Here is a 26,878-nt window from a genome sequence, read left to right as displayed (position 1 = left end):
AAGAACTAGAGGAAGTCTCAGGATTGTGTGGTTTGCGGGGGCGTCCTCCTCCCCACAGGACCAACTCCTACGGGTCCTGGCAAATGAGCCCTGGTTTCCTCTTTAAACCCTTCTGGTCAGAAACACCCGTAGTTGCTTTGTAAACCTACTTCAAAACGTCAGCTACTCTTTCAGCCGAATATAATCCACCTGCCTCTGAAGTCTGTTTTGTCTTTTGTCCTCAGAGGAGAAGGAAGCATCAGTAAGCAGTTTGATCCCCAAACCCGTCAGACTTAAAGTCTCGGTTGGATCACTTCCAAATCCTCCCTCTTCCAGACAACAAACCCCAGCTCCTTCACCCTTCCCATGTGGGCCAGCTCTCCCAGCCTCTAAATCCTCCAGGACAGTGGTGCACACCCTCTCCTGACACTTGATGAAACATTCATTGAATTGAATCTCTGTAACTTTATTGTGTTTTCAATTCCCTCCCATCCCCGACACAGACCCTGCAGCAGACACATCGTTTCAATAGGTCAGAGGCCCAAGAAAACCAAGGGCGTCTTAACCCAGCACGACCCGGGGCGGCCTTGGAGGGGACTGGAGCAGAGACCCAGCGTTTCACCAGCTCCGGGTGGGCAGGCCACGGGCATTGCACAATGGGAACTATTGCCCCGCGTTATGCAAATGGAAGTGAACAGGAGAGAGGTTTTGCTCTCCATAAAGCCAGGCGGTCACTGTGTGGCTCAGTCTCTCTGCTCCCCTCTCTCGGTGCCATTGTTCACATCTCGGTTTCTCTGCAGCCAGCATCTGCTTAGGGAACGAGGGCCTGGGAGCACCCATGAAAAGCCAGGCAGGAGGGCAATGGCTGTCCAGCTGTTTCAATCCCACATTCTTCTTTCTCACCATCTTAACAGCTTGTTATTACATCAGACTGTAGGCCAATCTCTGCGTGAAATGTCTGACATGTGTCACCTGCCCCGGTCTTTACAGCAGTGCTTTGCACTGGGACTTCACTGATGGGAGACTGAGACTCCGGGAGGTGCAGTGCCGTGTCTGTGGTCCCATAAGTCCTACAGTTATTAACATCAGGGCCAGGACTTGACCCTGGGCCTCTTGTAGTTGCGAGTGAAGATGGCCCTCTCACCTAAGTCCATCGCTTCAGCATGAGTGGCAGCCCCAGGGGGCAGAGGACTGGGTCGCAGTCACATCACATGTAGAAGCACCACCTGCTAGGACCGGCGGTTTGTTGTCTCATGGCTGCTCATTGGCCCTGAGCACAGGACAGGCCACCACTCTGTTGGACTGTCCAGACATGGCTCTGTGTCTGTTATCACTGCCCCTGCCCAGTGTGTGTCCAGAGAGCCCCGAGCCATGGTGACAATTAAAAATGCCCCACATATTTTCATGCCTTCAGATAGGAAAGGGTACAGAGGCTTAACCCCAGGTGTCTCAGCCTCTCAAATTCTTTTCCCTGCACGACACCCTGGGGGAAATGCGCCCCTGTGCGAGGAGACCCTCTGTGTTCAGTGCTGTAGAGACCCCAGCCCTTAGACCATGCGGCGAGTGAGTGGGACACATTATAAATGAGGCCTCGGTTTGCCTTTCCCATTGGATCTCCCTGGGGACAGACAGGGCTACCATGAATCTCATGAAGCTTAGGCTCCGGGGTCCCCCATCCTCCTGAGCCCCCAGGAGCGTCAGAGTTGCAGAGTTACAGGTAACAGGTGGGAAGCCTTTTAACATCAGCGTTGCCAGTGAGTCTCCTAAAGGGATCTTAGAAGGGAGGCCCCAGATCTCTGAGGCTCATTACATGAGTAATGTGTTGTCATTTCTTTCTCAATCTAAAAAGAATAACGTTGATACCTATCTTTGCATGTGTATGTTTCATATTCTTGTTCTTAAAGAAGATACCAAATTGCATAAAACTTAGCCCACAAAACCTGGATCCATCCCTCAACATCCACCTTCCCTCGTGGGATGTCAGGGGGACTTTATACAGAAGCATCTGCCCTTTATGGCCCACGTATGCAGACGTACACCCACATGCACATGCACACGCACACACACGCACACACACACACACACACACACATGCACATGCACACGCTCAGTCCCTTTCTCTCATTCCAGCCTCTGGACTATGAGATTTCGGCCTTTCACACCCTGCTGATCAAAGTGGAAAACGAGGACCCGCTGGTACCCGACGTGTCCTACGGCCCCAGCTCCACAGCCACCGTCCACATTACCGTCCTGGATGTCAACGAGGGCCCGGTTTTCTACCCCGACCCCATGATGGTGACCAGGCAGGAGAACATCTCCGTGGGCAGTGTGCTGCTGACGGTGAACGCCACGGACCCTGATTCCCTGCAGCATCAAACCATCAGGTGGGTGAGCGGCTCCGTAACCAGAGACGGGAGGCAGGCGCCAGTTGCTTTCCTTCTCGGCTCGCAAGGCTGATTGTCGGGAGGAAACCACCATTAAATCAAGCTTGTTAATGATGTGAGTGAGTAGGAGGTACGTGTCATAAGAGTTAGCGGCTGAAGGCACCAGGGGACAAGGCTTGTTAAGTAGGGACACTGCCCCCCACCTGATTCCCAGCAGCGAGCCAGCCAGGAGGAGAGTGGCTTCAGGGCTATGTTCCCAAATGACCAGAGGTGTCTGCCAGGGCCACGCACAGTCCCCGAAGGGAGAGAGAAAGGAGCCGCCATACATGGCCCCGTGAATCTCAGACACTTGACCTACTTTATTGTTACCACAACGTTATGAGAAAGGCATTGGCTAACTCCATGTACAGATAAGGGTCTTATGAATTCAGAGAGGTTCAGTAACTTGTTCAAGGCTGCCCAGCCTCGCAGCAGAGAAATCTGGATAAAAACAGGACAATCTGCAAAGTCTGTGCTCTCCTGGGTTCTATGGACTGAACTGTCAGAGGGTGAGGGGCAGGCACTGCCTGGTATTTAGAAATGGACTGTTGGGTTGGGTTTTCAGCTGATAGATGGCCGGCAAAAAAAAAAAAAGGTCTTTAAGACGTGCTTAGAAAGAAGGAATTTTCATAACGAGATTTAATTAAATGATCATTATCCACAGTGCATCTAATGCGAGCGAAGACAAGATGGCTCATTGGCACATTGTTTCACAATAAACAATCGGCATGCAGGTCCAAGTGCACGCTTATCTCTGAAAGCTATTAATCTTTCTCTTCCAAAATCTAATCTTCTCATCTGAGGGACAGATAATCAAGTATTAGACACACTTTTAATAAACATGTGTCTTATTTTCCTGATTCGAAACACCTGAGAGTGCGCCACGGTCTCCACATCAGCCCCTTAACCGTGGAGCAAGCTGGCAGACAAGCAGGGAAATTATTTTTCATTCCCAAAAGGTGATTTAGACATTTTTTTGTTTTAATTTATTGGGGTGACATTGGTTAATAAAATCATATAGGTTTCAAGTGTACAATTCTATAACACATCATCTATTGTATGGTATGCTCCCCATCCAAAGTGGTCTCCTTCATCACCCTTTATACCCCTTTACCCTCTTCTACCTCCCCCATGCCCTTGCCCTCTTGTAATCACCATACTATTGGTATCTGTGAGGGTTTTTTTTGTTTTTTTGCTTAATCCCTTCACCTTTTTCATCCAGTCCCCCAACCACCCCTCCCTTCTGACAGTTGTCAGTCAGTTTTCTGTACCTATGAGTCTGTTTCTATTTTGTTTATTTACTTTGTTCATTAGATTTTACATATAAGTGAAATTATATGGTGTTTGTCTTTCTCTGACTGGCTTATTTCACTTAGCATAATGCTCTCCAGGTCCATTCATGACATTGAAAAAGGTAAGATTTCCTTCTTTTTTATTGCTGAGTAGTATTCCATTATATAAATGTATCACAGCTTTTTTTTTTATCTATTCATCTACTAATGGGCACTTGGACTGCTTCCAAATCTTGGCTATTGTAAATAATGCTGCATATATTGTTTCAAGTTATTTTTGGGGGGTTTCTTCATATATATTTCCAGAGGTGGAATTGCTGGGTTATAAGGCAGTTCCATTTTTTATTTTTTTGAGGAAACTTTATACTGCTTTCCACAGTAGCTGCACCAGTCTGCATTCCCACCAATAGTGTACAAGGGTTCTCTTTTCTCCACATCTTCACCAGCACTTGTTGTTTGTTGATTTATTGATGGTAGCCATTCTGGCAGGTGTGAGGTGGCATCTCAGGTGGGTTTTACTTTGCATTTCTCTGATGATTCATGATGATGAGCATCTCTTCATATGCCTCTTGGCCATTTGTATGTCTTCTTTGGAGAAGTGTCTATTCAAATAGATCCTTTGCCCATTTTTTAATTGGATTGTTTGGGGGTTTTTGGTGTTGAGTTGTATAAGTTCTTTATAAATTTTGGATACTTTGGACTTCAACAATAAGAAGTGGAAAAGAGAGAAGATGGTTTTAAATGGGGTTGATATTGCTAAACCTGGGGCTCTGCCATTGCTGCGTAATTGGGATGAAAGTGTTAATGTGATGGGAAAGGACAGATACCTGTGCCTGGGACGAGAGGTCCCACTAAGGTGGGACAGACAGTGGGACAGGTGGGTCTGCCAGGGTTGTTTAAGACCAGCTTTGGCTGACTTAGGCAAAGGGAGAACTTGGAAGATTCCATAGATAGTTTATAGAGCTGAAGAATACGTTTAGAACCAGGCCCTCGATTACCTAGGGCAGTGGTCGGCAAACTGCGGCTCGCGAGCCACATGCGGCTCTTTGGCCCCTTGAGTGTGGCTCTTCCACAAAATTCCACGTGCGGGCGCGCACGTACAGTGTGATTGAAACTTCGTGGCCCATGCGCAGAAGTCAGTTTTCGGCTCTCAAAAGAAATTTCAATCGTTGTACTGTTGATATTGGGCTCTGTTGACTAATGAGTTTGCCGACCACTTGCCTAGGGCGTTGTTGGGTCTCCAAGTAATGGGAAGTACGGGCTGACTGCCAGGATCTCACAGGAGAATGAATCACCTCCAACCAGTCTTCAGTGCCACTGGGCCCCTGGTTCACGCACCCAGGGCGAGCCTGCTTCGCCTGACCTGTAGTCAGGACCCTCCCTACTCAGGGCTCCTTGGCAGTGAGCAGAGATGATGTTTCCAGATGTGGTTGCCCACCAGCAAGGGCAGCTGGTTGGGAAGGAGGAGGAAACACTGTGTGGCAATGAAGTGTGGTGCCTGGAGCTCAGCAACAGGGCACGGAGAGCAGTCCCAGCAAGCTGAGTCAGCCTGGAGAGGGCCGGGTGACTGGCGGGAGCAGAGACATTGATGGACATCAAGGGCAGAACTGAGACATGGAGAACAATGACTCAGTTACTGGAACTGGGGTACAAGGGTTCCCTGTTCTATCCTGGGTAGAATGTCAGTAGCACCCACTGTGTGAGAAAAGGTCAGAGAAGCAATGTGTAAAGTACTTGAGGTGAGAATTGTGGTGAAAAGCAGGGATGTAGAAAGCTCTGGAGAGCTTCATGTTTCTGCAGTTGGTCATCACAGGTGTGACCCTCAGTCAGGCCCCAAGTTGCCAGGACCCATCTCAGAGTGACTTATGCCTAGAACGCATGTACTGGTCCATGTAATTGAAAAGTCCCTGGGGACTACTAGGGCATTAGTGTGAGAATTCGGGTGCTCAGAATTTATTATTTCTCCACCTCTTGGGTCTGCTCTTCCCTGGGCTGGCTTCATTCTCAGGCACATCTGTATGGCTGCGGAGGGATGAGACTACCAACAATGCAGTCCCGGGTCCTTCCAGCAGCAGGAGACCCTTCCCAGTCAGTAGTACTAGCCCAGGGGCCAGGCCTGGATCTCACTGAACCAAACGGAATAGCAGGAGGATGGAAGTGCCCGTGGGTATGTGAGCCCACCACAGACACCAGCCTCTAACCATGATGGCCTGGAATGGTGGTTCCCAAAAGAATGCGATGGGGATGGATGCTAAGGCACCAGGAACCATGGAGAGCCAGTGTGACCAAGTTCAAGTTTGTGAATCCTCCCAGAATATATAGCTGGTGTGTTTCTCTGCAGCTGGTATGCCTAAGAGTTCTAGCATTTACAAATTGGTCTGGCTGAGCAGCGTCTGGACAAATCCTTTTCCAGCCTTGAAGCAAAGTAAGTGTGTGTGTGTGTGTGTGTGTGTGTGTGTGTGTGTGTGTGTACGTGTGCATGTGTGTGTGCGTGTGGGGGGGGCACATTTCTCTCTCTGGCCTGACTCTCCAGACACATTCCCTCCTGCTGGGATCCAGAGTTGCTGGAACTGACACTTTCTCTCTCAGCTTGGCACTGACTTCCCCTCCCTTCTCTTTTTCCTCCCTCTTCCCTCTCAGCTCCCATCTTCTCTTCTTCTCATCTCCTCCCCTCCCTGTGCTGGTTCTGAGCTCATCAAAAGCAGGGATAACATCACTGACAGGTTGAGCTATTGTCACAGAACTCTTCTGGGAGAAAAGGCTCATTAATTATTTGCAGTCTTTGATCCTGTGCGTTGAGAAGCAGTGTCCCTGGGGGGCCGTATGTGTGGAGGGTGAGCAGGGCTGCAGGGAGGGGCCAGGCTGGGACACAGTTTTCTAATAATCTGCACTGGGCTCTCCGGGATTCTCAGAAAGACAAGACGGCCTTGTGAGTGGTGTTGTTATTGTTGCCTAATTAATGAATCTTCAGGGAGCAGGCATTGAAAGAGGGAAGAAATTTACACTGAGAACTCATTGTTATCTTAAAGAGAGCTCTGAGCTGAGCTGACAAAGACACAGACAAAAGATGCTGTCCTGCCACCTGCCCCTAATGGGCTTGACTCTCAGCAGTAGCATGCATGGGCTCTGCGGTCACGCAGGTCACTGTGGCTGTCCCTGTCTGTGTGTAACTGTGCCCACACGTCTTTCTCAGGGTCTCTCTCTGTTGGTGCCTGTTTCTCAGGGTATATCCTTTGCTCTCTCCATTTCTTTTGTCTCCTTCTCTGTATCTCTGTCTCCCTCTGCCCTTTCTCCCTCCCTCCCTCTGTCTGTCTCTATTTGCATCTTCTCCATGTATGTCCATCTTTCTCTCTGTCTCTTGGCTATCTGTTCTTCTGTCTCTGGTTCTCTCTTCCTCTCTCCTTTTCTCTCCTTCCCTCCTCCCAGTCCTTTCCTCTTCTTTCTGCTGCTGCCTCCTCCCCTCCTCTACTTCTCCTGTCTCTCCTCTGTCCTCCATCTTTCTTTCTTTCTGTCTCTGTCTTCGCCCCGCTCCCCACCTCTATTTATTTCTCTATCTATCTCTATCTCATTCCAAGATTTTCTGTGACTCAGCTCCAATAACCCTTTTTTATCTCAAATGACTAACCAGACACGCAGGGCTTTTTAGCACAGTTGGACATTCTCCACCTGCCCAGGCTCCTAACAGCCTGATTCTGGTCTAAAATGAGAAGCCTCTTCTCCATCCCCAGCCCCCACAAAACTTAGGAAATTACTTCTAACTAACCCCTGGTCCAGGCCCATGTCCTGTCTCTTGTGATGAAAAGCACATCTCAGGCACAACAATTCTGCTGGCTGGCCCTGTTAGGCACTCTTTTATCTCACCAGGGAACATGGAAATCAGCAGAAGGCACCTTGATCTCTAAGAAGCCTGTAACTCCAAAGACAGGAGGCGTCCAGGCATCAGAGTGATTATTCTCTCAAAAAGCCTGGGTTATTAAAATGTGTTACAAAGCTGATCGTGCTGTGCTCTTAGTCAAATCAAAACGGACAGCCATGGTCTAGTGACAGATGAAATTCTTTTTTTCATAACTTGTATCTTCTTATCCTTATTATAAAGTTAATATAGTTCATGGAGGAAACTTGTGAAAAGGCAGTTAAGAATAAAAAAGATAATACAAATCTGTAATTATTTCACCCAAGGAAATGCATCCCTCTTTAACAACGTGGGTATATCTCCTTCAGTCACGTCTGAGTGCTTCTCATTTATTACCAAAATTGGCTCCCATAATCCATCCTGTTTTGGAACCTGCTATTTTTACTTCCCAGTGCATGGTGGACAGCTTTCTATGTTAAGAAATAGTTATTATTTTAATCACTGAATAATATTATTCTATTACATGGATATACTCATTAATTTATTCACTCCCTTACCGTTACATATTTAGTTCCAACTGTTGCAGTTATTTAAGAAAAAGGTCAATGGTCATGCTTGTAGCTTAATTGCTTAATGCATCATTAATTTTCTGAAGAATTTTTAGAAAATACTTTACTTGAGCAAAAGTATTAATATTAATACTTTTTGCTGTATAAAGAATTCCTTGTTTTTTTATACCTAGACAATCAAATTTATATTTCCCCTATGATTTGGATTGATGTCATGGTTACAAAGTCATTCTCTGCTCCAAAGTCATGCGAATATCAACATGTCCTAAAGCAGAGCTGGTTCTCACACCATCCTCTCAACACAGCGAGGAAGGAAAGACTCGCTCCCACCTTCAGGACAGAGCCTGGCCTCCGCATACACAAGACAGGAGCAGGCACTTCTCTGTGGCTCTACAGTCTCTAATGAGGAGCCGACTGGTGCAACTGAACTTGTTGGCTAATTATTGTCAGAAAGAGCAGCTCAGTGAGGATTATGGGAAAACGCACTGACTGCCTTTGCCCAGCATTCTCCATGAGTAGCAGGGACTATCGTTTGCATCTTTGATTCGCTTACTTTGCGGATGCACCCGGCAGCTCAATCATTTTGAATGGCCTGAGAGGACTTACTTCATTCTCTTAACAACCAGGAGGTTTCTGTTGAGGCAGCCAAGTAGCAATTTCTATCCTGAACATTTTTTCAGACAGAACTCACCTTGTCCAGGGTGTGTAGCAAACGGCTCTGCAGCAGAGACTTCTGCCTCCATACTGAACGTAGAAGATACGTGTTGAGGAAAAAATATTGGCCTTACCCTGCAAAAGGGCCTGTCACTGCTCAACATTGTTTTGGAAAGGATCATTCATCTAGGGAGCCCGTAAGCGTGTGTCGAGCAGCAATGTATCTGTGAGGATACAGTTTGGCTAAATATAACAGGAACGTTCAAAATGATGGCGGCTCAGAAAAGTTTATTGTTTTCTCACATAAAGTAAGTCTAGAGCTGGCACCTCAGTCCAGGGCCTGTATAGCTGTTCCAAAACCTGTCAGGAGCCCAGGCTCCCTCTTGCTCCCAATTCTCCCCTCCAGACTGCAGCCCCCTTCCTTGTGGCCTGTTATGATGCTAGTACTCCAACCTTTGCATCTGCATTCCAGCAGCAGGAAGGGGATAGGGGAAGGAAAAGGGTGACTCCGTTTTTAAAGGAGACTTCCTGGAAGTCAGCCACATTTTTATTTAAATTTCATTGGCCAGCCCACCCGGTTTGGCTCAGTGGATAGAGCGTCAGCCTGCAGACTCAAGGGTCCCAGGTTCGACTCCAGTCAAGGGCATGTACCTTGGTTGCGGGCACATACCCAGTAGGGGGTGTGCAGGAGGCAGCTGATCGATGTTTCTCTCTCATCAGTGTTTCTAACTCTCTATCCCTCTCCCTTCCTCTCTGTAAAAAAATCAATAAAATATATATATTTTTTAATTTTAACTTCATTGGCCAAAATTAGTCACATGGTCACACTAGCTGCAAGGGATACTGGGAGACATGCTCAGATCTTTACTAAGGAAGAAAGCAAGAGTGGATATTGTGAGGTAACTAGACCTTTCTGACATGGGACTTGACCCTTTCAATGCAATAAAAAAATTATAGGTAAATTTTAAAAGATGAAAACATGCTGTGACATTACATTTTTACACAATCAAAATAATAGATGTTTGTGTTTCTAATGACAATTGCTTGAAAAAATCATGAAGATTATGGTTGTCCAGTCCATTCATTAACTAGATTCATTTAATGGTATTTATTTAGGGCCCACTGTGGGCCTGACACTGCTGGGTGCTGTGTATTCACTGGTGAAAGAAATGGTCTCTGCCTGCAGTTTCCAGGGAGCTTCTAGTCATAAGAGCAAGAGCATGTGCTGCAAACGATGAAGCTCCCAGGGAAGAAGGAAGAGGGAGAGAGGACGGGAGGCAGCTGAGGGAGGGAAGGTATAAATTGTTGCTTTGGAAAGTAAGAACCAGGGGTCCTCAGCTGGGCAGGAAAAGCCACACACAAAAAAACCACACACTTCCAAGCACCATTATGTTCTCGCTTGTCACCAGACTCCTGAATTCCCCAGAAATCCCCCTGTCCCCACACCTTTGTGCAGGCTGCTGCCTCTTGGAACTGGGTCCAGACCAAACTAGGCAAAGATGTCCACAACCCCCGGAGACGTACTTTGAGAGAGTACTTTGATGATAATAATGTCACTAGTACTGTGACTAAAATGCCTGCCATTTTTATATACAAGCTGCCAAAGCACCATCTTCAAAGTCATTTAATTTTCACAACATCCTACGAATGAGAAGTTCTCAGTCTCCCATTTTGCTGATGAGGAAAGTGTCACCTCTATGAGCCTCAGTTTCAGGAAGGAAAACATGTGGGTGAGGTGTGCAGAGGCCGCGATGAGAACGCCTGGTGCTTCCTCGGCCATCACTAGTCCCACCCCTGCATATCCTCCCAACGGTGGATTAGGCATAACTTCCACAGCATTAGGCATGGCATCCACAGGTAGGATACCCTGACCTTCAGGCTGTGTCCCAGGGCTGTCTGAACACCCAGTATAACCCTTCATAACACTTTACTGTTATTCCTGACTTAATTGTCCATCTTCCTCATAAATTTCAGGCTCTATGAGAGTAACAATCATGTTTATCACCTTCCTGGACAAAGCACAGCGCCTTATCAGCACTATTTAATTAAGTAAGCACTTTAGGCCCAGCCCCGAGACCTTCAAACTCTCCAGGGGCCTACAACACTGTCAGGGACTGGAACACATAATCTATTGTCTCCAAAATTTGAAAACAGCAAAGTTGAAATGAATAAATATCAGCTGTCCATAGCACCACGACAGCCGTGGCACATTAAATTTAACATTTGTGAAAATGTCTTTACATTTACAAACCATTGGTAGAGCTTGCGTTGCAAGAATGTCTGAGTATGCACTAGAGAAATCATAGGGAATTATTAATGAAATATTCCTCATAGCCAAATAATTCCAAAAGCAAAATTTTTAAAACATTATTTCAAAAATTTACAAGAAACAAATGCATTTGCAAGTGGGTATATTTCAGTATGTTTGATATGACTTGGGATGAGACCCCCAGAAACAGAGAAAATTCTTAGAGGCTCAAATGTATTCAAAGGGCCCAAGGCCAACCCTGGGCCTGGCATATGGAAGCCCAGTAAACAGGTGTGGTGCGGATTAATGGCAGCTGGGGTGTCTGTATGCAAACATGTTCGCGCATAAACAGATATAGTTTATTGTGATTACTAGTATTTTTCATCCTCAAACATTGACTAATGTCTACCATCCATGAAATCATGTGCATATGCCCCTGTTTTAAGCCCATTCGAGGAGGGAGGCCTGAGCAGGACATACGGCCTCTCACTGGACTTCACACGCTTGAAAGTTACATTCAAGAGCCACATCCGTCAGCCACTCTTCCTCCAAAGCCTTGATCCAATTTGAGCCTATTCTTTGAACGCAGACTATCTGAATCAGATCCAAATTAGATCCTTGTCTCTGAAAACTGCAGCCTCCCTTGTCCTGATTTTGTCCAGGGTTTTAAAGTCGTTTCCCATTCCTCCTCCTTGGACCCAGAGGCTTTTTGGCTCTGGGGTAGAATTTATTCATGGGCTCAAACTGGTACAGATTGCAATGTGTGGTGATGAAAATTCAGTCTCAAAAGATCTGTGAAAATGCCCAACTTCATTTTTTGCTAGTCTTCCTGTGAGTCATCAAGCCCGTTTCTGTAACACCTTGTGTAATCTAATATTGGAGCCCATTTGAAGGAAATCACAAAAAAATGATGGGCAATTGAGCAAAAATCACTGGCCGGCTATGGGACATTTTATTCTGTCTCTTCTAAGACCTCTGGAAGTCAATGGCAGAAATCAATTCACTTGAAAATTCAGATTCTGTCATCACTGAAATTCTGAGAAACACAGAGGTATAATAGCTTACCACTTTTGGGGGGAGCTAGGGGAGGAGGATTTCAAACTAGTATTTTGAAGAAAAAAAATATTTTAAAACTAGATTTAAGAGTTTAATTTGGGGTGACTCCCACCTTTTAAATTTTAATCAGAAGTTAAAGGGCAAATAACAACACTTCTACCTTGGGAAATTAAGAGAAGAGCCTCTCTCTACTCAAATATATTATTAACATCTCATCTTAATTAAATGTGGTTACTGACCTCAATAATGGGGTTTGGGGTGAAGTCATTTCTGAGTGTTTTTTTAAAGAGCTATTTCTTTCTTGAGTCAACACACACAGAGCTTGAAATATAAATGCATTATTTATTGTTGTGTCTTTGTAATTTTTAATTAAAATGATGTTCTTTCACTGGAAGTTGATAGTGACAATACATTTTATTGCCTGCTCTGCTGTAAGTATTTTTAATTATTTATGTAAAAATATTAGCACAGCTGGCTCTTCTTGTTAGTGGTCAGATTTTCTGTTATAAAGAAGCCAGTGGGAAACAAGGCCTAATAAATTAAACAACTGAATTATTAAAGATTTAATATCTTCAGTGGCTAAAAAAAGAACTCTGACTTTTATAATGATCCAGAGACAAAAGATTTTCATTATTAACCTCAATTAGAGGTTGGGTTTGGTTAATATAAAACCAAATCCATTTGGATAAACCGTTGAAAGATTATTTTACAAATCAACCACCATTTTAACATTCGACTACATATGTTGTTATAACTTTGCCACAGGCCAGACTTTCATTATTGAAAGCATGGTTTCAAATTGGTTACATTTGAATATAATTATGGTGGTCATTCTTGTCTGCTTGAGAAATTAATTCTCAGAACCAGTACAGAAAATAGTGACAAATGTTAATATTGTTTCTTGCCCAATGTTTTCCAAACTGTTAAATCTGCTTAGCTGGTTTTATAAATTTTAATGAAAGCATTTGAAATAGAGGAGGGTTGCTACAGAAGCAACCAATAGAGCATTGATTGAGAAAACCACCCATTTCAGGGTTGCAGTAGAAGTCAGTCGGATGGGGAAAATCACTGATTTGTTTATCATCTCATTTTATCTGTCAATCAGCAACACCAGGCAGCCGACACACTCACCTCGGGTCTCATGAAGGGCTCATCACGGCTTTAGCGCTAGCAGAGGCAATGACGCTGATGAAACCGTAGTCAGTGAGTCATGTAACTAATTCAAGAACCTCGTTTCATCATCTGCTCCCAGTTTGCTTTTCAAAGGAATCTCAAAGCTTGTGTTTTCAAGTGATGAGATTGTAAACTACTGTTCTACACATGTTTAATTCAGGGGTTTTCTTGTATATTCTAGCAGCATTGGCAGAACCTCACGTAAGCTCAGACCTTATATAGCTGTCTTTAAACAGCTTGGATCCCTCTGTGAAGGCTGCGCATGTGAAATGGACCACTTCTTCAATCACGGAGTCATTCATTCATTCCACAAATGTTTGATAAACACCTATCACATGCTGAGCCCTGTTGCAGGCATTGGGGATACAGCAGCAGCAAAGACAGTTACAAACATCTGTCATCATGGAGGTTATGTTCCAGTGGGGGAGAGAGAAAATAAAGAAAGAAAACAAAGCAGAGCAAGAAATGGGGTCTGTAACTGCAGATAGGGGCCAGAGAAGGCCTTGCTGATGACATGACATTTCAGTAAAGAACTGAAGGAAGTAGGGGGTGAGCCACACAGGTATCTGGGAAGAATCCTCCAATCAGGAGAAATAACAAGTGCAAAGGCCTTGAGGCAGGGCATGCAGGGTGTGAGATAGGAGGGGGGTGGGGGTCTTAGTGTGCCTGGGGCAGAGTGAGTTAGGGGGGAGGGAGGAAGAGGGAGATGAGGCCAGAGGTGCATAGGGGTAAGGCTTCTACTCTGAAGAAGATTGAAATTACATACTCTGCTGGTTTCAGAAGAGCGTAGGCGGGAAGGGTTAAGAGGAAGGGAGACAGCAAGCAAGGGTGCTATGGATTTGGACTTGAGTGGGAGCAGAGCAAGCTGTGAGAAGCAGGCAGATGCTGGGTATGTTTGAAAGTAATGCCAACAGGGATTTTTAACCAACTGTGCTGTGTGTGTGTGTGTGTGTGTGTGTGTGTGTGTGTGTGTGTGTGTGAAGAGTGGGGGGGGGAGAGAGAGAAAGAGAAAGAGAGAGAAAGAGAGAGAGAGAAAGAGAGAGAGAGAGAGAGAGAGAGAGAGAGAGAGAGATTGACTGAAGGCTTTGTCCTACCCCTGAAGGAAGAGAGTGGCCCAGGTCTGAGAAAGGCAGGCTCACTAGCAAAGTGACACAGGGGGAGGGGGAGTATCAGGAATACGATTTTGATCTTGCGGAGTTTGGGACAGAGAGAGGGAGCAGGTGACCTGGACAGCAGGGAGAGTCTGAGCTAGAGATAAAAGTCTGGGTGTCACCCACATTCAGATGGAACTTCAGTCCCTGAGCCTTTGAGATGGCCACAGAGGTGAGTGAAGATAGAAGAGAAAGGAGGCTCGGTGGTGGAGCCCTGGGACACACTGAGGCTCCCAGGAGGGGCCCTGCCTGGCACGATCTCCACGAGGGCTGACCCTGAGACACTGGGCCAGCACATGCACTACAACACCTCCTCCGAACTGGGCAGCCAGACCCCAGCGCAGCACATCCAGCGTCTCCGAGGGGCTGCTGCCTTGGGCCCCAGCGGGGAGAGGACACTCAGCCGGGAGCTGATCTGCTCTGGGAGGGCTTGGCTCATCCACCAACTTGTCTTCCGCATCAACATGTGCCTCCTCCTCCAGCCCCCTTCCCTACCATGGCCGGGCTGTCAGCCTCTCTGTCTGTGCTCACGGTCACAACAGAGTGGCTGCATTTACTTTGCCCCAGACACCGTTCTTGGTGCTTTACACATAGACTAGTAATCACCTTCAAATCCACAACAACCCATGTCACAGGTGAGGACAGTGAGGTCCAGAGAGACTCAGGAACTTGCCCCCGGTCACACGGACTAACGTGCAGGAATCTGATCACAAGGCAGACGTTTTGACCTCCCTGCTCTTCTGCCTCCAGAACCAAAGCGAGAGAAGGTTGGCCCTCCATGTACAATGACAAATGACCCAATAGCTTTACTCAACCATAGTTCGATTTCTCAGAATAAAATTGTACATTCTAGTTCCGATGTCAGCCAATAGTCCCGAAATCTAGGACAACTTTCTCCACTGAATACCAACGCAAAAATCTCTGCTGCCTGGACGCCTGGGAGGGCCGCAGGGGGGGGGGGGCATTTGGGGAGAGCGGCCTGGCCTGGAGGCTGCAGAAAGCACTCGGGGGTGCGTGGTTCAGACGTCCTCCCTCCCCCACCCAACAACACAGAAGCCCTTCCTGCTGTCATTTGACAGGGACAGCTTTTCCTGCTGGACACCACCTGCTGCTAAACATTGTCCCTGGCTGCCTCTGCCACGGGGGGTCCTCCCTCTCATTCTTCAGGCCCCTCCCTGGGCCTCAGCCAGAGCTGTGCTCCCTGTACAGTCACTTCTGGAGTTCGCAGCTTACTGTAGGAGATTAGAAAATCTCAAGCTTGAAAGGTGTGTTCTCTGGACAGATGCAGAGGAGACAGATCCTGACGTGTCATTCCACCAGAGACCCGGCTTGTCTCAGGGGCTGCACTGGGAAGGGAGGGCCCCTGGTCTCGGGTGGCCTGGCAGAGAGAAGTGGTATGACCCAGCGACGCTAGCGGCCAGCCTACTGCCAGCTTCCTGAGTGCAAAGCCTGCTCACTCCTCTTCCACACGTGGGACCTCGGGCAGGCATTTCATTTCTCTGTGCCTCAGTTTCCTCACTTGTTAACGGGGCAATAATACCTGGTTTATAGAGTCACTGAAGGATAAACTGGGTAAGTCAGCGAAGTGCTTAGAGCACAGTGTCTGGCACATAGTAGGCATTTAATTAACTGATGATCTCTCTTAGCAGAGTGTGGTGTGTAGCTGTTCTCCAAAGGTGGCTCTTTGAGAACGAGAGCAGTGTTTTCCTACGGTCTGTGGTGGTTGTGCGGTACAGACTTACCACCAAGGAAGTTTCTGGGAGCTCCCATTAGGGATGTTAGTGGAAAGTAGTCACTGCTCCCAAGAATGATGATGGGTTTCCACCTTTGCTCCTGGAGCGCCCTGCTGGTGTCCACAAGCCAGCCCCAGGTATCGCACCGCTAAATCCCGCGAGGGCAGTCTTGTCCTCGTTCCTAGGAAAATTGAAGGGTACATATAGGAGTTCCTAACTATTGTCACTTGTTTGCTTGCTGCAAGCAAGTACTCAGAAATGACAGAGCAAATGGATACACAGTAAAACATTATTAAAGATAAGATTTAAACAAGTGAATTTTGAAGTTTTGCAGCTTAGCTTTTGGCGGACAGGTATGCTTGATTTTGCAATATTTCTGGAGTGTACGTGCAACGTAGTCATATTTTCTGCTAGTAAAACTGTTTCTGGTTTGGGCATCAGGATTAAATTTATCAATATTTTAAGATGCTCTGCAAAGCATATGATGCCGTGCAAATAACACCGTGACTTGCAGACTGTCACCCAAACAAGCCTAGGATCTGGTTGAATGTTTGAAATGAGATGAAAAAATTACCTATGAGCATAAGAGGACTTTACAATTCAGAACCTCTAATTATTTCTAGTACAAAATCTGCCTGGATCCATGGCTGCAAGCAATAGAAACCATCATCAGCTATATTAAGTGGACTACAACAAGAATTTACTAGAGTGATATTAGAGATCATAGAATGGGCAGGGAGCTGGAGGATAAGCTGAGAAAAAAAATGAGTGGGTACCAAATAGAATTCCAGAGGGGAGACAGTAAGGATTACTGCAAAGGGAATAGCCTGGTTCTCAGGGTACAGGTCCCATGTCGTGAGCATTTGCTCCACCTGCACCCACATCACTCACCGAAAGAGCATCCGCCATGCTGGAGCTAAGCAGCATGTCCCATATCCACTGCTGCTGCATCGGGCAAGAACGGGAGTGGGTTGTTGTCTCCCACCAGCAAACAGGCATTTGTCCAAAAGGGAGATGGGGAAGCCCTGAGGAATGGTGAAGGATGGTCAGTAGACGGAAGTGACAAAGCAAACGTCCACTACAAACTTTTTTTTAGTTTCCCACAATGCCTGTGACAACTCCGCCGCAGGCTTTCAGGCCATGGCTGTCTTGTGATGTGAGGGACAAGCATTTGCACATACAGTTGCTGCACTGAGAGGGTTCCCGTCTCAGAATGAGCACAGGTGGAATGGGACAGGGGCCAGGTCAACCTTCAGGGCACTAAGAGTAGAGAAGGATGCGGAGCAGGGGATGTGGCTTGAGGCTCTGGGCATGTTCTCAGAGCAGAGAAGGGGGAGCTACACCAGAGCTTGGGGAGGCTGGGCCACTGGTGAGGTGGGTGAGGCACTCTCCTCAGGCGCTCCCTCTCAGGAAGTGCCCAAATCTCAGCCATCAAGATAGACCATCTCTTAATGCAATATTTTTTAAATAAAATGAACCCAAAAGTTCATGATGAACAAAACATCAAAAAGTTTAAGTAGATCACGACCGCTGTCACTGATTTGTCCTGTGGCATCCACCTCCGACTGGAGCCAGCACAGCACTGGGAAAGCCACTTGCTCACTTTAGGCCCATTTCTCCTGCAACGTAAAGGTGGGGTAGAAACGCTCTGTGACTCTGTGTCTCAGGAGCAGGAGTCAACGCTAAGAAGCTCTGTGCCAGGCAGGAGCCTGCATCCTGGTGGGCTAGGTGAAGGCAGGTGCCTTTTCTGCAAGAGTCAGAAACATGGGTGAACTGTAGCCCCTCACCCATGGAAATCTGTGGTGGGGCTCAAAAGAAAAGGAAAAGAAATAGATGGATTAAAAAAGAAACTATACTATAAAATAAAATGATTAGGGGGAAAGAATAGGAACCATAAATGGAAAACAGAGCACAATGAAACAAAAAAGGAAAATGTGCAAAGTAACTAAATATAATATCTAGAAATCTGATTGAGCATTAATTAGTTCATTACTACGCTGGGCTCCCACAAGAGGGTGTGGTCCTCTCCATCCTATAGATGAGGATCCCAGGTATCAAAATATGCTGAGGGTTGAATAGTTTGTGAGTAGAATAGATGGAATTCAAATCCACATATAATTATGCCAAATAATTGTTTAACAAGAAAACATTTCTTCCTTTTGTTTTATAAGAGGAGAAACAATCATTTTTTAAAAAATCTGCACCTAGTAGAATGTACAACTTCTTTATAAGTACCCATAAAATTTCTTTACAATTCTACTCCACATGGGACCTTTCTTTCATCAGAGGAGCTGAGAGTCAGTGTCAAAGGATCAGTTTCGTCTCTGTTCTGCATTCACTGGAATTCTTTGTGTCTGGGGCTGCTTTTGAAATCTGTAAAGATGGGAGGACCAGGGGATGCTGTAGCTCGAGAAGAACATGAAAGATGCTTTGGAAGGCCATGCTGACATCCATCTGAGCGCCCTTCATGGAACGCCCACAAGTGAGCTGTTCCCTTAGCAGCTGCCAAAGAGCATCTGTGGGCGAGTGATTACTGCTTGATATTTTGCCCTGAGTGTCTAAAAATTAAACATCTCTAGCTCACAAAGTAAATATTTCACAAATACTAAAAACATAAATGTCTAGTTACTGGAAAAACACATCAACTAGTCTTAGCCGGTCCATCCCCAATTACATCTTCAGTCTGTGCTCTCTTACAACTCCACTGCACAAACACTGATCTAAGCCCCCTTGTCATTCACCAGGATGACAGTAACTGCCCCAGCTGGTCTCCCTTTTCCCTGCTTGCCTCCTTAGAATACACTATCCACCAAGCAGCATCCTGGCTGGCCTCTCCCTCTGATTCTCTCTCTGCTGGCTGTCTCCACCCCAACAACATGGCCTTCCCCAAGTGTCTTCCCCACTCAGAACTGTACAGAAATCATTCTCTCTGCATTGAATCACAGTTGATCCTTGTTATTCACACATTCTGTACTTGCACATTCACCTACATGCTAAAATTGATTAGTAACCCAAATGCTTGTGGTGTGTTCATGGTCATTTGCGGACAAGTGCAGAACAGCAAAAAACTCGAGTCGCCCGATATGCACATTTCCAGCTGAGGTCAAAAGAGGCCACGCTGTGCCTCCTTGTCTAAGCTCTGATACTATAAACAAGTGTGCTTTTTGTGGTCGATTTGATGCCACATTTTCCATACTTTTGTGCTTTTTGTGGGCGATTTTGCTGTTTAGAGTGGTCCTCAGGAGAGGTGCTGAAGTGCTGTCTGGCATCCTGAACACAAGAAGGCTGTGATGGGCCTTAGGCGGGGGAACTCGTGTGTTAAGCTTTGTTCACGTTTGAGTTAGAGTGCTGTTGGACATGAGTTCCATTAATGAGTCAACAATATATTTTAACTAGAGGCCCGGTGCATGAAAATTCATGTTCTGGGGTAAGGGGTGGTTCCTCAGCCCAGCCTGCGCCCTCTCGCAGTCTGGGAGCCCTTGGGGGATGTCTAACTGATGGCCTTGGCCTGCTCGCCATGGGGAGCAGGCCTAAGCCAGCAGTCGGACATCCTTAGTGCTACCGCAGAGGCAGGAGAGGCTCCCGTCACTGCCACTGTCACCAGCCATGACCCCGGCTTCTGCATTGAGCATCTTCCCCCTGGTGGTCAGTGTATGTCATAGCGACTGGTTGTTACACCATTCAGTCAATTTGCATATTAGCCTTGGATTATATGGGATAAGCTGTGTTTAAACAGAAACACAGAAAACAAAACAAGGTTATCTAGTGATTGATGGTTCTATGTTGGTTGGTTGGTTGGTTGGTTGGTTGGATGAAAATTGTGACCAGAGGCTCACAGAAACCTAACCCTGTATTCCACTGAGGAGCAGCAGTTCATATTGGCTAATCAGCGTTGGGGTGACTTTGTAACTGTGTAACAAGGATGGATAGCATTTGCCTGCCTGCATGTCACTACCTAGCTCCCCTCTCTGGCCTAGTAGCCTCTTAAGAGCAGGGACCACATTGAACAGTGCCTAGCACATTTTTAATTAATGAATAAATTTCAAATAAGTGATTTTCAAAGCCAATTTTTAATCACATTTTAGCCTATAGTAAATCCTTAGAGGTTAATATTTAGTACCACTTTGCAAAATCTAGACAAAGATATTCATTAAAGTCTGTGAATGAATGCTGACTAAATGTCTTTATTTAATTATCGCTTGATGCCCTTCTTTGGTTTGAAGCTCCCCTTTGGATTCAGAGGATGAAAGAAGATGCTCCTTTCCCTCCACTCTCTGCCAGTGTCCTTGGCCAGGCACCTCGGCTCTGCCAGTCTCCCTGAGGCCACCTTGACAGAGATGGTGTCACCCAGGTGCTACCTCAGAAATCTGAAGAGGGGCCATGAGTATCTACATTTCATTTTCTCCTGGGGAGAGAGAGGCTAAGCAGAGGTCCATTCTGCTTCTCACTGAACCACAAAGCCAGTACGAGGAGACTCTTGCTCCTAACTGACCTCCTAGCTTGGAACACTGAGAACTGGATTTCATTGAGCTGAGCTTGTTGCTTCAGTCAGAGCTTCTTGCTCCATGTGATCTTCTATTAGAGCAGAAGTCGGCAAACTTTTCCTTTGAAGGATGAGATGCTAACTAATGTAGGTTTTGGAGACCGCACAGTCTGTCTTAATGACTAAACTCTGCTGTTGTTGAAAGGCACCACATCAGTGAATAGGTGTGGCTGTGTTTCACTAAAAGTTTATTTACACAAGCAGGCAGAGGGCCAGATTTGGCCTATGGGCCATGGTTTTCCAACCCCTGCAGTACAACCCTTCCCATAGAATGGTGTCCCATTAGTCTTTGTGCTATTCTGCACTTTGAGAAAGGCCTGAGTCACATTCACTGTTTTCATCCTGACATCTACTACAATGCCCACCCCATAGCAAGCCATCAGCCAACATTTGCTAAATGCATAACTTGTCAGACATGCCCCAAAACATAAGTGTAATGAAACATGCCAACCAGACGAAAGGTGAGCTGAGCCCCAGTGACAACCCATCCATCATCACCCCACCTCCTGTTGTCAATACTAAAAATGGCAGCAGTTGTTTTTCTGTCAACAAATCAAAATAATGTTCCTGACGCATTCAACAAAAAGTCACTGAGCGTGGTGGCAACATCCAGATGTCAGCTGGGATCTGCCTGCCCTTGAGACCTAAATGAACTTGTGATAAGTCCTGATTCCATGCCCTGGAACAAACCAAAGGCTTCCCCAAGATTTATGCAAATGCCAGAGGGTTGCAGAAGGAGGCCCAATAGTTATAGTAGTCACTTCTGGCTCCCAGTGTCCACTTCTGACAAGTTAGTTCCATTTCTTTATTGTCTCACTGTCCTATCTATGCCAGTCTGCTACATTCCATGGTGCCCTTCTCCTCAGTTCTCCCTTGCACACATGCACGCGCACACACACACACACATACACACACATTCATTATCATAATCTGGTGCACGTGGTCCACTTAATTGAGGATGTTGGAGGAATATGCAGTTACATCATATCAAATTACTTCAATCTGAGCCCCAATTGCCCTTAACTGCAAATTCTTCTCATTGTCCCATCCCTCTGTGTTTTCACAGGACACATTATCCCCCAAAAGTACTCCCACCCCAGCACACATGGTGACTCTTCCTCTCTAATTTCCCCTCTCCACACCCCCCTTCTCTTTTTGTAACAGCTTTATAGAGGTGTGGTTGACATACAATAAGCTGCACATATTTAAAGTGTATAATTTGATAAGTTCTGAGATAATGTACACACCCATGAAACTATCACCCTGGTCAAGATACTTCACATACCTAGCACCCCTAAGAAGGCCATTTGTAAACCCTCCCTCCTGCCCCTGCCCTCTCCCATCCCCAAGCAACCACTGATCTGCTTTCTGTCCTGTGGATTAATCTGCATTTTCCAGTTTCATATAAATTGAATATCCTAGACTACGTACTCTTTTTTTATCTTTTAAGAGCTTTTTTCACTCAGCAAAGTTATTTTGGAGTTCATCCATGTTGTTGCCTATGTCACTGTTCTCTCTTGAGAGCAAAAACAAAGACCTTCTGCAGAACAATTTACTTCTCTCTAGTCCCTGCCCTCAGCGTTAACAGAAGGAAACATGTCAAAAGGCCGAAAGGGCCCCACTCTTTGTGGAAGACCCTGTGGTTTTAAATAGCACTTTTTCTCCCCATGCATATTCTTTCCTTCTTTAGTTCATTCAACAATTATTTAATAACCGCCTACTGTGAGCCAGGCACTGTTATTGGGGACATAGTGGGAATCAGGCAAATATAGACTTCCTCTTGGGAATGGTTAGAGAATAAGAAAAGGATGGTTCCAAATATAATAGGTGTTATGAAGAAAATGGGAAAATCCTTGGAGGTTGTCTGAAAAGACACACATCCAACCAACTACAGTGGCTACTTCTGGGGAATGGAATGAGAGTTGGGGGTTGGGAAAAAATATTCATCTATATTTTTGTTTACAAGTTTTGAGAATGTAGTCTCATATTTCCTTCTTTAGTTATTTAAGTGCTTTTTAATGAGCAATATTATGCTCGTTGTAGAAAAATTAATAAACAGAGCAAGTTAAAAATCACCTTTAATCCCACCACACAGATATGGCCACCATCATATTTCATTCTGTTAATGCCACAGCCAAGAGGCAGAGGAGCATGTTTTGCTTTGTTTTGTGTAATTAAACAGACCATGGGAACTGCTATCAGCTTCCTGGCGAGCTGAGTTGTGTTTATTTTTTTTTAAGAGCTACTAATTTTTGATTAACAAGGATGAATGTAACATTTAAGAGGAATTTAATTATACCCTCTACCCCTTCTCAACAAAACAACATTATTCCCCATGAAGTGTAGAGTCAAGACTCAGAGGATGTATGGCTCTGAGCTGAGGAATTATAGGCGACATTTTTCATGTCACTGCCTAGACAGTCGTGCGAGCAATCCAACAGCGAGGTATCTCAGCTGCAGGTTACATCCCCAGCTGAAGCCAGGCTGGGTAATAACTCACTTTGTCATTACTTAATTCTGTGACGGCTGCAGTTACTGAGCCAGAATAGAAAGCCTCAGTCATTAAAAGCCTCAGTCACTGGGTGTCAGGATGTCTGGGAACTGACAGGCAAGGGGGCAGCTCAACGGGCCATTGGGTGGCTGCATAAAGAAGTCTGATCAGGGGTGCAGCGCTTCTGATTCATTTATTTTCTAAATGACACCTTTGCATATTTCATTCATCACCTTGTTCAGTAGACACCTATCCAGGAAGTGCATCTTGTGTGCCAGTCATAGAGCCCACATCCAAGTGCAGGCCAAAGCCTGTGAGAAGCTGTCCTCCCCACAGAGTTGACCAAAGGCCTTTGAGGGTACATGTGTCTAAACCTAGAACATCCAAGCCCCTGCTTGGATTTTCCAACATCTGGTGGTTCCCTAAATGTCACATTCCCCAACGCCTGTGTGATAGGACATCTGACCTGAGTGCCATCCTTTGCCCACCCTGGCCTCCCACCCAGAACCCTGGAGATCTCTCCACAGTGCAGCTCCTACTTCAGCACCATGGCCAGTACCCACCAACTGCTCATTGTCCTTCTTGTATTTTGCACATCTCCTCTTCTCTGTGCCTTTGCTCCTGGTGCTTCCCCTGGCCTCTCCCTCCAGGTAACAACCACATGACTAAACCCTGCTCATATACTGGCAGCACCAAGTAGTATGGAAGCATGGTGAATATGATATCCATTTCTCCAATGAGAGTTGTGGGACTTCAGGCAAGTTACTTAACCTCTCTTGGCCTCATTCTCTTCAGATTACAAGGAGATAATACCAGGAGTCATTGGGAGGATTAAATAGGCTAATCTGGCAAAGCTCTCAGCACAGCATCTGGAATGTAGTAAGAACCCAATGTGTATTAGCTACTGTTGTAACCCGTCTAGAATCATTCCAAACATAGCCTTATCCTCAAAGCCTTCCTTTATCACCCACCCCAACTCCAGAAGGGGCTTCCCTTATTTGCATAATTTAGGATAACTTTCATCTCACATACATAAACATACACACACACACACAATTATTTTGTAATCATCGTCAATGAGAGTCTTAGCAAGGATAATACTGGTTGCTATAATAGATAACCCCCCAATCTCATTAGCTTAACACAGAAATGTATTTATCCCTCATTCACAATTCAATTGCCGATGTGGGGCAGGGGTGTAGAGAATGGCTCTGCTCCACAATGTTAATTCAAGGACCCAGGCTCCTTGGCTCCTTCCATCTTGTGAGACTGCCTTTTCAGTTGTGACCTCCAGGGTTGCTGTGGAAGGAGAATAGAGAAAGGGAGGAGGTTCCAAAGGGGTTTTGTGGCCAAATCCAGAGTGACATTATCATGTCCACCCACTTTTCCCAACCTAGCTGCAAGGGAAGTGGAGCAAATGCAGCCTACCTGTATACCCGGTTGGAAAATAAAATTGCCTCTGCCACGGAGTGCTTCTCTTCTCCCCCACTAGGCCAGGAGACACTTGAGGGTGCAAATCATGTGCCCTGGGTCTCTCATCCACTGTTCATTCACTTCTCCATTCCCTTGAGCTCAGTCTGGAACCTGGCCCCCTCAAGGAACTATAAGTAACAGCAGCACTCACCTGAACCACATATATTACTGCATAAAATTAGCTCATTACCGCACTAATATAGGATGCATGTGGAGGTGGGGCAGAGATGAGGCAGCTCATGAAAGAAGAACCCACGACCTTCTCAATAAAGGGTGAAATATCCCAACCCTCTGCCTAGGCCTTGTAGCCAACATTTTCTGGGTTCAGATGAAAAAGCTGATGAGAGCTTTCTTCCTTGATTCACTCACCTCTTGAAATAGAGCCCTATCTCAGTGCAAGAAAACACATTGAGTCCAGTAGTTCTTTAAAAAGAATTGGGCAAGAAATTGGTACATTATGTACAGATTTTTTTAAGCAGTCATGCTCTTTGACACCAGTAATTTCACTCCTAGGAATTTATCTCAAAGAAATCATCAGAAATCGTGTCAAAGATTTATGCACTAGGAAGCAGAGATTTATGTACAGACTTCTTCACTGGAGCCTTATTTATGATAGCAAAAAATTGGAAAACAGTTTCAATTTCCAACAATAGGAGACTGCATAAATAAACTGTGGGACAGCCATAGTGTGGAATAATATACAGTCATTCAAACTGTGTTTCATTCCTGGCTGGCTTGGCTCAGTGGGGTAGAGTGTCGGCCTGTGGACTGAATGGTCCCAGGTTCAACTCCGGTCAAGGGCACATACCTGGGTTGCAGGTTTGATCCCCAGTGTGGGGCATGCAGGAGGCAGCTGATCAATGATTCTCTCTCATCACTGATGTTTCTATCTCTCTCTCCCTCTCCCTTCCTCTCTGAAATCAATTCAAATATATATATATAATATATATATTTTAAAAAAAACACAGTATTTCATAAGAATTTGTAAGCCAGGGAAAATTATTCCTGATATAACCTGATGTATAAAAGGTAGAATATTAAAGTTGGTAAACTGTATGACCCCAAAGATATAAATTACATGTGGAAAACCCTTGAAAAAATACCCCACAAGGTTAAGAGTGATTCTCTCAGGTTCCTGGAAGTATTGGTGATTTTTAGTTTTTTTCTCCAAAGATATAAATTACATTTATATTGTATTGTCAAGTTTTCTATACTGAACACATTACTTTTATAAGCAGAAAAAATAATTTCTTAAAGAAGCAAAAACAAGGAAATTGCAAGAAAACCACCTTTCTCTCTGCAGATGCACTCAGAGGCACTGTGGTCCTTTTCTATAGTCTCACAAAACTCAAATGCTGGCCTTGACCAATAGGTCCCTGAGACCGTAATAGGCAGGAACTAGCAATTGCCGCCTGGGACATGTCCCTCTCAGCTGTCATAACATCCATCCAGCTGCACAAAATATATCACCTTAAAACCCTTCCAGGTAACCCTACAGACAGCACTGTCTTTGTCAGGAGAAATGAAAAAGGCTTATTCCTTTGTCAGTTCTATAAAGACATTTCTCGGCATCTAAAAAATGACAAAGGACCCTTCACCTAGATTTCACAGACACCCATCCCTAACCTTGGTTATGGTTCAAAAATGTTCAGGGGATTGGAAAAGAATTTCCCCTTTCACCACAGCTGTGATTTCCAATTTTGTCTGGAGAAATAAAACTGCCGTGAGACAAGTCAGGGGATAGATGTGTTTCACATATTTTCTCTTCAGTGGGTTTTCAGCCTGCCTTGGTTGGTATTTATAAGACTACAGATATAATGAACAAAAATAACAATAATTACACTAAAGGGTACAACAAAATAATAGTTTTTGCTTGATGTCAAAATATGAACACTCAGATAGTTCTTCACATCCCATGGAACAAGCCAAGCTTCCATTGTAAGCTTAAACTCACATCCTGGGCAGGCAAGTTTAGGATGTTCCAGGTTTGAACAGAACAGGTGCTGCTCTGGTATCGGCAGAGGGTCACTCCAAGGTCCAGCCCGCTGCTCCCGCCCCGCACATGGAGAGTGGTGTCTCCTCACCAGTGCATGTCCAGGAATGCCAACTCCATACTGGCTGTTCTTAGGATTGGGTTTAATCTCTGTAAGAAAAGTGTTGAAAGCCTTCAGTGCTCATTTTTACCAAATTGAACTCTGTAATGTTACCGTAATAGAAAAACAATCTTCCAAAGTTCAATT

General features: G+C 45.5%; 1 protein-coding gene across 1 annotated transcript in view; it reads left to right on the top strand.

Moving 5' to 3' along the window:
• CDH13 (cadherin 13) overlaps positions 1 to 26,878 on the top strand; it is a 1,044,015-nt gene that overhangs the window by 953,884 nt on the left and 63,253 nt on the right. The window contains exon 10 of the mRNA XM_008139707.3: positions 2,110 to 2,363. Within this exon, the coding sequence (XP_008137929.2) occupies positions 2,110 to 2,363 (254 nt within the window). The remainder of the gene's footprint in view (positions 1 to 2,109; positions 2,364 to 26,878) is intronic.

This window comes from Eptesicus fuscus, chromosome 21, assembly GCF_027574615.1.
Source record: "Eptesicus fuscus isolate TK198812 chromosome 21, DD_ASM_mEF_20220401, whole genome shotgun sequence".
In the NCBI taxonomy this organism is placed as follows: Eukaryota; Metazoa; Chordata; class Mammalia; order Chiroptera; family Vespertilionidae; genus Eptesicus; species Eptesicus fuscus.
This window is presented reverse-complemented; position numbering and strand designations above follow the sequence as displayed.